This window comes from Pongo pygmaeus, chromosome Y, assembly GCF_028885625.2.
Source record: "Pongo pygmaeus isolate AG05252 chromosome Y, NHGRI_mPonPyg2-v2.0_pri, whole genome shotgun sequence".
NCBI lineage: Eukaryota > Metazoa > Chordata > Mammalia > Primates > Hominidae > Pongo > Pongo pygmaeus.
The window spans coordinates 4,498,761-4,509,891 of NC_072397.2; the positions used below are offsets into that span (position 1 = coordinate 4,498,761).

General features: G+C 39.1%; 1 protein-coding gene across 20 annotated transcripts in view; it reads right to left on the minus strand.

Annotated features, from left to right (window-relative positions):
• Positions 1-2,840, minus strand: part of UTY (ubiquitously transcribed tetratricopeptide repeat containing, Y-linked) — a 234,468-nt gene extending 231,628 nt beyond the window's left edge. For 12 of the 20 annotated variants that reach the window (XM_054473300.2, XM_063660962.1, XM_063660964.1 and 9 more), the window contains exons 1-2: positions 1,686-2,834; positions 1,428-1,491 (exon numbers count right to left, since the gene is read on the minus strand). In XM_054473300.2, the coding sequence (XP_054329275.1) occupies positions 1,428-1,491; positions 1,686-1,837 (216 nt within the window). In that variant the 5' untranslated portion in view covers positions 1,838-2,834. Of the gene's footprint in view, positions 1-1,427; positions 1,492-1,685 lie in introns of all 20 variants that reach the window. The other 8 variants (XM_063660969.1, XM_063660967.1, XM_054473301.2 and 5 more) reach the window with 1 other exon arrangement.
• Between the last annotated feature and the right edge of the window lie 8,291 nt (positions 2,841-11,131).

The following is an 11,131-nucleotide window of genomic DNA, read 5'->3' on the forward strand; positions in this document are numbered from 1 at the left end:
GCTTAAATCGTATCGATACTATAACATGTTTTTCATAAAGCGATTTTCACTTGCATAATCACAGTTTAACTCATGTTTCATTTATCAGTCAAATGAAGTGGATTTACTAACATTTATATATATATACACACACACATTATACACACATATATATTATATTTTAGTTTTCTGGTCATTATTGGCCCCCAAAACAAACATACAAAGGAGATTAATAGGTAAAAGAACTTAGCGTCTGTACTGAATTAAACTACAAAAGTAAAACGTCTTGGCAAGTAAAATGTTCACCTTGAGAAAAAAATTAGTATTTCCTTCTCAAATGCAATAATAAACTGAAATGCTTAGCTACTGGTTTCAGCATCTAAAAGACGGCGCGATTGTTGTACCATTCTTATTTCACGGGACCAATCGACAACATACAAATACTTTAACAAGATTTTGGTGAGGGTAAAAAACGATACACCGAGGAATATTCCAGGGCCAAGTTACGCCAACAATTCACGTGGGACTAACTAAACGTGCTGCAATTAATAAGCACATATAGGTTTGAGAATGCTGCTGTCAATGTTGGAGATAACGCAAGAATTCTACTTTTAAATAATAATAATTTTTAATAAGCAACATGAAGGTACAGAAGCGCTCTTTACGGTCTACTCCTTGCTAAGGTTTCCGGGTTAATACCTCCTCCCTCTCCCCAAGCTTCCCCCTTTATTGCTCCTCCCCCTTTTTACCCGCCATCTTGGCTGATAGGAGCAGCCATTAACTAAACGACAGTGCCAACTTTTCACACAAACAACGAAATCTTCCCACTGTAAGACTGACACCTAAGAAGCAAGGTTCCTGAGTGGAAAAAGCACACACATTCATGAAATCACATTTGTAGCACTGTGGATCCTAAAAAAGTAAACAAATCACTAAACTTCAGGCTAAACATACACGCATCAGTTTATAGGTCAAATATCTACTGTAAACTCTTCACCGCTGTAACTTACTTGCTACTTACACTTAGGACACCAAGGATATTTTAAAAAAAAAAAGGCAAAAAGAATTTAAAATTAGACACAAAGAGCCAAATGCCAAAAGGCGAGGGGAAGAAGCAGGAAGTTATGAATTTTGAAAACTGTACACATTCACAATTTGTGACGCTAAAATTCAGGAACAAAAGGCCCTAAAATAACAGGCATGTTGTGTGGACCCGGTTTAGCCCGGTCCCAAAGTGTTCCGATTTTTTTTTTCCTCAGGGTAGAAGGGAGGCTAGAGCAAGGGGCGAAGTATTCCAGAGTACGGGGAAAGCAAAGGCAAGAAATACTTTTCCGACCCCTTGGCCATGGAGCACCGCCAAAATAAATACTGGCTGGGCGGTAAGGAATGCGGGGCCTTGGTAGAGCAAAGTGCGGACCAAAGACTCTGTCCGCGTCTGGTTGTTTTACCTTGCCTAGTAGGGTCTTCGTTCTGGCGCCATCTTCATGAAGCCTCACGAACCCGAAGAGACGGCTGTAGAGAGAGATATACAGTTTGTTAATGGTCTGAGAAAGCCAGTGACCTGGCCCTTCCCGAGTCCGACAGCGACAGCGACAGATTGGTGAGTGCCAAGCTAAGGATGACCTCGTCACCAACGTGGGCAAGCTGCGTCCAGGCCTTCTCCGAGGGTACCGTCAGCCAACCAGGCGGGTGATGGAGGTGCGTACCTGTCCAAGCCACCAAGCGCCTCCCTTTCCTCGACTGTCAGGCTAAGGGACTCCTCTTCACTCTCGCGGCTCGCTTTTCCTGCCGCCATTTTCTTTGCTTCATCACCGAAGGCAACAGCGGCGGTAGTGAGCGACACTCCGCAGGATTTCATGGAAACGTAACAAATTTCCAAGTCCCACGATGACACCCAACCTTAATCGAGTAGTTGAAAAGACGCCTTCAATCGCTGCTTGAGACTGTGACGCCAATTTTATCGCCTCCTTAGCGGCTGCAAGGAAAAAACCTGAGGCAAAGCCGAAAGCATCCGAAGCACGGGCAGCGGAACTCGGCTACCTGGATCACATCTCGGAAACTACAGGCAGAAGCTCGCAATGCTGGAGAGCACAGCAGAATTTCTTAAAATCACAAACTTTGCCAGCACCAGCACAAAGTTGTAATTGTGTCCTGGGCGAACCCCACGCAGCCGCCGCGACCTCCCCGTTTCCAACCAGTTAGTTGTAGCCAATCTAGGCGACTGATTCGTCTCACGTGATTTTTGTTGACTTACGTCAGGCATGGCTCCACTGTACTCCTGGGCTGCTGGGACCCCGCCCATCCAGTTCGCCAACGACCTGGGAACGTGACAGAGGCTGACTCTGAGTCTGACCGCTGGTTGGTTGATGGCCACGTCTATCGAGAAAAGGGTAGTCTCTGGGATGGAACAACCTGTAGGTTGTGCTAGTTAAATGCATTAGGATAGAGAATGGAGTGTCCATGCTGTGTCTTTTTGCAGTTGCGATACGCTTGAAGGGGGAAGAGAGCGATGGGAAGGGCGGCATCGGGCATCACCCACGGGGCGCAAATGCGAAAAGAGGACACCATGGACTTCAGGAGAGTCCGGAATGAGGCTCCCACTGTCACAAGCCTTGCGAATGCGAGACCTTGCAGGGCATGGCAGGGAAGCTGCGCAGGCCCTAAACCTTCACCCTCAAGACTTTTGGCCCTAAGGCCTTGTCACCTCCATAGGCTGGTTCTTTGCCCATTTCCACTTCACTGACCAAGTCTAAAGAGAAGGCATAATATCTTATGACCTCAGTCGGTAAGCCAGGCCCTAGGGAATCAACGTGGCAACTGCATTTGTCAGTTCATGAATTATCTAAGCAACAAACGATAAGAAAAAAAAAAAAAAAAAGGTACTCCACAAATCCAAAATGTTTATTTCTATTGTGATAATGATAAGTCCGTGAGGTCTCAGTAAGAGTAGGAGCTGCTGTGGACAGGAATTATAAGAACAATAATTAAGACCTTCACTACACTTTCAAGATGCAGTAACCCTTAGAAAAGAAAAAAAGAAACACCATTTTTTTCTTACTTTCTCAATTGTAACCAAAATTATAAATAATAGGTAAAACAATTTATTTCTGAACCCCAAATATCTGAGAGAGGTCTTAGTCAATTTAAAAAGTTTATTTTGCAAGACTTACCCGTGATACATTTGCCCAAGGTGGTCAGGGCACAGCTTGCTTTTGTACGTTTTAGGGAAACACGATTGGTTCGGTCAGGTAAGAGGGACAGCTCGAAGCGGGGGCTTCCATGTTAGAAGTAGATAAGAGACAGGTCGGGAGCTGTGGCTCACGCCAGTAATTCCAGCACTTTGGGAGGCCGAGGCGGGGAGATGACCTAAGGTTGGGAGTTTCAGACCAGCCTGACCAACATGGAAAAACCCCGTCTCTACTAAAAATACAAAATTAACCGGGCGTGGTGGCGCATGCCTGTAATCTCAGCTACTCTGAAGGCTGAGGCAGGCGAATCGCTTGAACCCAAGAGGCGGAGGTTGCGGTGAGCCGAGATGGCACCATTGCATTCCAGCCTGGGCAACAAGAGCAAAACTCAGTCTCAAAAAAAAAAAATGTAGATAAGAGACAAGAGATTGCGTGCTTTTGAGTCCTTGATCAGCCTTTTACTGAATACAGAATTTAGTCTGGCTAGTGACTCTGTATTTTTACATACATAAATAATAAGGCAGAGGAAGCAATCAGATATGCAGTTGTCTCTTGTGCGCCTCAGAGGGATAACTTTGAGTTGGGTCTGTCCTTTGTCCACAAGGAATTTCCTTGTGGGCACGTTGTTAGAAACGTATGTAGCTTCTTATCTTGGTAACTATTTTATTTAGGAATAAAATGGGAGGCAAGTTTAGTGACATAGTTCGCAGCTTGACTTTTCCGTTACTTAGTGATTTTGGGGTCCCAAGATTAATTTTTCTTTCTCATGTTATATGGCATACGTATGTTGCGGAATTGTGTATATTTTTCTATGTAAAGAATCTATATAAAGTCTCATATATATTAAATGCCTCTGTTGATTACTGTTTTCAAAAGACAAATTGCATAATATTCCATGTAACAAATATTTTGCTGGATATACCTCCAGTTATTAGGTATTAGACAAATGATAATTATTAATGGGCATTAGGAGAAATGTTCCTTTATAAGTGAAGAAATTGTATTTTTTTAAGTAATAAATTTGCCTCCTCCAAAAATGGATATTAGGTATTTAAACTTTGGTGTTTAAATGAGAGGAGAGTTTAGAACTTCCAGACAAAAAACTATAACACTAGTGAGAGTTTTGGAAATCCCAGCTGATTTTGCTCAGTAACGTGTGTTTTCATTGTTATTTTGAAACTAACAACTAACTCTGATTCTATAGATTATAATCTGTCATGTTCTTTCCTCATTCCATTTCAGTTGAATCACTACACAACAATATTTTCAGTAGCTGTACTATTGAAAATGTTATATTAATTGTCATAAGTATATTAATTGTCATAAGTATATTAATTGTCATAGTGGTGGCCATCACACCAAGAGGTTTTTGATAATATGCATACATTTGCACAAGCAGACATTCAAATAATGTAGAATATGGCCTCTTCCAGGAATAAGGCCTACCTATCTCATTTGAGGCAGGTAATTATTACAAAGTGATAGAGCAACATAGAGATGGGACAGAAATTGCAGTAAAGAATGAATTTGAATTCTGGCTCTGTACAGGCTGTACCTTGGAAAAATTAGCTAATCTCTAACCCAACATTATATATCAAATGTAAATACAAAGCTACATCCGTCCTCATACCTTCATATACATTTGGCAGATTATAAATCAGAGAGGATATAACATTAAGGCCTTACATTCTATGTAACTTTTTGGATCTTACCTAGTTTATAAAATGTAACTACAAAAGATACAAAAATATATATACTGATAAAAGGCTTATTATTTGTACCCTTTCTAGTTTATAATTTGTCACAGGTATGTGAAATGGGTATAAAGCATCCAGATTTAGCTTATTCCCTGAAGAGACTAGACTAATGACTTTTTATTATTTTTTCAAAAAAATTTAGTATAACAACACATGGAAGGTAGGGTGGTATAGCAAAAGAAGAAATACCAAAAATGAGCATTAATTATTGGAAAATTAGAAGATATAACCATTTAACCTGATATATGTGAATGCATGTAGCTTATTTTTTTAATTTATTTATTTATTATACTTTAAGTTCTGGGATACATGTACAGAAACTGCAGATTTGTTACGCAGGTATATATGTGCCATGGTAATTTGCTGCACCAATCAACCTGTCATCTAGATTTTAAGCCCTTCATACATTAGGTATTTGTTCTAATGTTCTCCTTCCCCTTGAACCCCACCCCCTGATAGGCCCCAGGTGTGTGATGTTCCCCTCCCTGTGTCTGTCTGTTCTCATTGTTCAATTCCCAATTATGAGTGAGAATATGCAGTGTTTGGTTTTCTGTTCCTGTGTTAGTTTGCTGAGAATCATGGCTTCCGGCTTCATTCATGTCCCTGCAAAGGATATGAACGCATTCTTTTTTATGACTGCATAGAATTCTATGTTATGTATATGCCGGATTTTCTTTATCCAGTCTATCATTGATAGGCATTTGGGTTTGTTCCAAGTCTTTGCTATTGTAAATGGTGCTGCAGTACACATATATGTGCATGTGTCTTTATAGTAGAATAATTTATAATCCTTTGGGTGTATACCCAGTAATAGGATTGCTGGGTCAGATAGTATTTTTGGTTTGAGATCCCTGAGGAATTGCCACACTGTCTTCTACAGTGGTTGAAATAATTTACACTTCCACCAACAGCGTAAAAACATTCCTGTTTCTCCATGTACTTGCAAGTATCTGTTCTTTCCTGAGTTTTTTTTGTTTTTTTTTTTTTTTGAGTCAGAGTCTTGCTGTGTTGCCCAGGCTAGAGTGCAGTGGTGTGATCTCGGCTCACTGCAAGCTCTGCCTCTCGGGTTCATGCCATTCTCCTGCATCAGCCTCCCAAGTAGTTGGGACTACAGGCGCCCACCATCACACCCGGCTAACTTTTTGTAATTTTTAGTAGAGATGGGGTTTCACCGGGTTAGCCAGGGTGGTCTCTATCTCCTGACCTTGTGATCCGCCCACCTTGGTCTCCCAAAGTGCTGGATTACAGGTGTCAGCCACCGCACCCAGTCTGTTTCCTGACTTTTTAATGATTGATCACCATTATAACTGGCATGAGATGGCATCTCTTGTGGTTTTGATTTCTGTTTCTTTAATGAACAGTTAAGTTGAGCTTTTTGTCATAGGTATATTGGCCACATAAATATCTTCTTTTGAGAAGTGTCTATTCATATCCTTCACCCACTTTTTGATGGGGCTGTTTGTTTTTTTCTTATAAATTTGTTTAAGTTCCTCATAGATTCTGGATACTAGCCCTTTGTCAGGTGGATAGATTGCAATATTTTTCTCCCATTCTGTAGGTTGCCTGCTCGGTCTGACGATAGTTTCTTTTACAGTGCAGAAGCTTTTTAGTTTAATTAAATCCCATTTGTCAATTTTGGCTTTTGTTGCCATTGCTTTTAGTCATGAAGTCTTTGCCCATGTCTGTGTCCTAAATGGTATTGCCTAGGTTTTCTTCTAGGGTGTTTATGATTTTTAGGCCTTACGTTTAAGTCTTTAATCCGTCTTGAGTTAATTTTTGTATAAGGCATAAGAAAGGGGTCCAGCTTCAGTTTTCTGCATATGACTAGCCAGTTTTCCCAGCACCATTAATAAACAGAAAATCCTTTCCCCGTTGTTTCTTTCTGTCAGGTTTGTCAAAGATCTGATGGTTGTAGATGTGTGGTGTTATTTCTGAGGCCTCTGATTTGTTCCATTGGTCTATATGTCTGTTTTGGTACCAGTACCGTGCTGTTTTTGTTATCGTAGACTTGTAGTATAATTTGAAGTCAGACAGCATGATGCTTCCAGCTTTGTTCTTTTTGCTTAGGATTTTCTTGGCTATATGGGCTCTTTTTGGTTCCATATTAAATTTGAAGTAGTTTTTCTAGTTCTGTGAAGAAAGTCAATGGTAGCTTGATGGGAATAGCATTGAATCTATAAATTACTTTGAGCATTACGGTTATTTTCATGACATTGGTTCTTCCTATCCATTAGAATGGAATGTTTTTCCATTTCTTTGTGTCCTTTCTTATTTCCTTGAGCAGTGGTTTGTAGTTCTCCTTGAAGAGGCCCCTTCACATCTCTGTAAGTTGTATTGCTAGGTATTTTATTTTCTTTATAGCAATTGTGAATAGGAGTTCACACATGATTTGATTCTCTGTTTGTCTATTATTGGTGTATAGAAATGCTTGTAATTTTTGCACATTGATTTTGTATCCTGAGACTTTGCTGAAGTTGCTTATGAGCTTAAGCAGTTTTTGGACTGAGACAATGGGGTTTTCTAAATATATAATCATGTCATCTGCAAACAAAGACAATTTGACCTTCTTTCTTCGTATTTCAATACGCTTTATTTCTTTCTCTTGCCTGAACTTCCTGGCCAGAACTTCCAATGCTATGTGGAATAGGAGTGTTGAAAGAGGACAATCTTGTCTTGTGGTGATTTTCAAAGGGAATGCTTCCAGCTTTTTCCTATTCAGTGTGATATTGGCTACGGGTTTGTCATAAACAGCTCTTATCATTTTGAAATAGGTTCCCTCAATACCTAGTTTATTGAGTGTTTTTAGCACGAAGTGGTGTTGAATTTTATCAAAAGTGTTTTTGGCATCTATTGAGATAATCATGTGGTTTTCGTCATTGATTTTGTTTATGTGATGGATTGCTTTTGCTGATTTGCATATGTTGAGCCAGCCGTGCATCCTAGGGATGAAACTAACTTGATCATGGTGGGTAAGCTTTTTGATGTGCTGCTGGATTCAGTTTGCAGTATTTTATTGAGGATTTTCGCATCGATGTTCATCAGGGGTATTGGCCTGAAATTTTCTTTTTTTGTTGTGCCTGTGCCAGGTTTTGGTATCAGGATGATGCTTGCCTCATAAAATGAGTTAGGGAGGACTCCTTCTTTTTCAATTGTTTGGAATCGTATCGGAAGGAATGGTTTCAGAAGGAATGGTACCAGCTCCTCTTTGTAGCACTAGTAGAATTAGGTTCTGAATCCATCTGGTCCTGTGCTTTTTTTTGGTTAGTAGGTTATTAATTAATTACTGCCTCAATATTAGAACTTGTTATTGGTCTATTCATGGATTCGACTTCTTCCTGGTTTAGTCTTGGGAGGGTTTATTTGTCCAGAAATTTATCCAGTTCTTCTAGGTTTTCTAGTTTATTTACATAGAGGTGTTTATAGTATTCTCTGATGGTAGTTTGTATTTCCGTGGGAACAGTGGTGATATCCCCTTATCCTATTTTATTGTGTCTATATGATTCTTCTCTCTTTTCTTTTTTATTAGTCTGTCTAGCAGTTTATCTATTTGGTTAATCTTTTTAAAAAAACAGATCCTGGATTCATTGATTTTTTGAAGGGTTTTTTTGTGTGTCTATCTTCTTCAGTTCTGTTCTTATCTTAGTTATTTCTTATTTTCTACTTGCTTTTGAATTTGTTTGCTCTCGTTTCTCTAGTTCTTTAAATTGTGATGTTAGGGTGTCAATTTTAAATCTTTCCCACTGTCTGATGTGCGCATTTAGTGCTATAAATTTCCCTCTAAACATTGGTTTAGCTGTGTCCCAGAGATTCTGGCACATTGTGTCTTTGTTGTCACTGGTTTTAAAGAACTTATTTATTTCTGCCTTAATTTCTTTATTTACTCAGTAGTTATTCAGGAACAGGCTGTTCAGTTTCCATGTAGTTGAGCGGTTTTGTTGAGTTTCTTAATCCTGAGTTCTAATTTGATTCACTGTGGTGTAAGATACTGTTATGATGTCAGTTCTTTTGCATTTGCTGAGGAATGTTTTACTTCCAATTCTGTGGTTGATTCTAGAGTAAGTTTCATGTGGTACTGAGAAGAATGAATATTCTGTTGATTTGGGGTGGAGAGTTCTGTATATGTCTATTAGGTCCACTTGATGCAGAGCTCAGTTAAATTCTTAAATATCCTTGTTAATTTTCTTTCTTATGGATCTGTCTAATATTGAGAGTGGAGTGTTAAATTCGCCCACTATTATTGTGTAGAAGTCTAAGTCTCTTTGTAGGTCTCTTAAGAACTTGTTTTATGAATCTGAGTGGTCCTGTATTGGTGCATATATATTTAGTATAGTTAGTGCTTCTTGTTGAACAGATCCCTTTACCACAATGTAATGCTATTCCTGTGAACAGATCCCTTTACCACAATGTAATGCTATTCTTTGTCTTTTTTTTATCTTTGTTGGTTTAAAATCTGTTTTATGAGACTAGGATTGCAACCTCTGCTTTTCTTGCTTTCCATTTTCTTGGTAAATTTTCTTCCATCCCTTTATTTTGAGGCTATGAGTGTCTTTGCGCATCAGATGTGTCTCCTGAATATAGCACATGGATGGGTCTTGACTCTTTGTCCAATTTGCCAGTCTGTGTCTTTTAATTGGGCCATTTAGCCCAATTTATAGTTAAGGTTAATATTATTATGTATAAATCTGACCCTGTCATCATGATACTAGCTGGTTAGTTTGCACATTAGTTGATGCAGTTTCCTCATAGTGTCATTGGTCTTTATATTTCAGTGTGTTTTTGCAGTGGCTCCTGCCAGTTTTTCCTTTCCGTATTTAATGCTACCTTCAGCATCTCTTGCAAGGCAGGCTTCGTGGTGACAAAAATCCCCTAGCATTTGATTGTCTGTAAAGGATTTTATTTCTCCTTCATTTATATAGGTTGGTTTGGCTGGATATGAAATTCTGGGTTGAAAATTCCTTTTTTTAAGAATGTTGAATATTGGCCACACTATTCCAGCTTGTGGGGTTTCTGCTGAGAGATCTGCTGTTAGTCTAATTGGCTTCGCCTTTTAAGTAACCTGACCTTTCTCTCTAACTGCCCTTAACATTTGTTTCTTCATCTCAACCTTGGAGAATCTGATGATTATGTATCTTGGGGTTGATCTTCTCATGGAGTATCTTGGTGGTGTTCTCTGTATTTCCTGAGTTTGAATGTTGGCCTGTCTTACTAGGTTGGGGAAGTTTTCTGGATAATATCCTGAAGTGTGTTTCCTAACTTGGCTCCATTCTCCCTGTTTCTTTCTGGTACTGCAATCACTTGTAGGTTTGGTCTTTCTACATAGTCTTATATTTCTTACAGGTTTTATTTGTTCCTTTTCATTATTTTTGTCTAATCTTGTCTGCATGCCTTATTTAAGCAAGATGGTCTTCACTCCGATATCCTTTCTTCCGTTTGATAAATTCAGCCATTGATACTTGTGTATGCTTAATGCAGTTCTTGTGCGTGTTTTTCAGCTCTATCATGTCATTTATGTTCCTCTCTAAACTGGTTATTCTACCTAGCAGCTCCTGTAACCTTATATCAAGGTTCTTGTCTTATTTGCACTGGTTTAGACGATGCTCCTTTGGCTCAGTGGAGTTTGTTATTACCCACCTTCTGAAGCCTACTTCTCTCAATTCCATCCATCTCATCCTCTATTTGTTTCTTTGCCTATGGTAGCTATTTGTTTATAAATTTCTCATTTATATTTTTAACTATTTTTCTCTATTCTCTTCTATGTCACTGAGCTTCATATCATAATTTTGAATTCTTTATCTGGGTTTTAATAAAGTTCTTTTTCACTGGAATCTGTTGCTGAGGTATTATTGTGTCCCTTTACAAAGGTTACCTTTCCTTGTTTATTTATGTTTCTTGTGTCTTTATGCTGCTATCTGAGTATCTGGTGTAATAGTTGCCTTTTCCAATTTTTAAAATATGCTTTCACTGGGGAGTTTTTTTCTAAATATATATCTATGGTTTTGGTTGGGTATCGCTCTTTGGCTTTCATTCTAGATGTGGGTAGTAGTGGAGTCTCCATATGATTTCTTTGGGTGTAAACAATGTCAGTGCTATCTTTGATTTCCTCTGTTGCTTAGGGTGCAGCTGTTAGTGGAGACTGTCTTGAAGTTTTGCTATGAATGAGGATGCCAGATAGGCCTGTGCTTTAGTCCAAGAGTGGCATATTCTGGC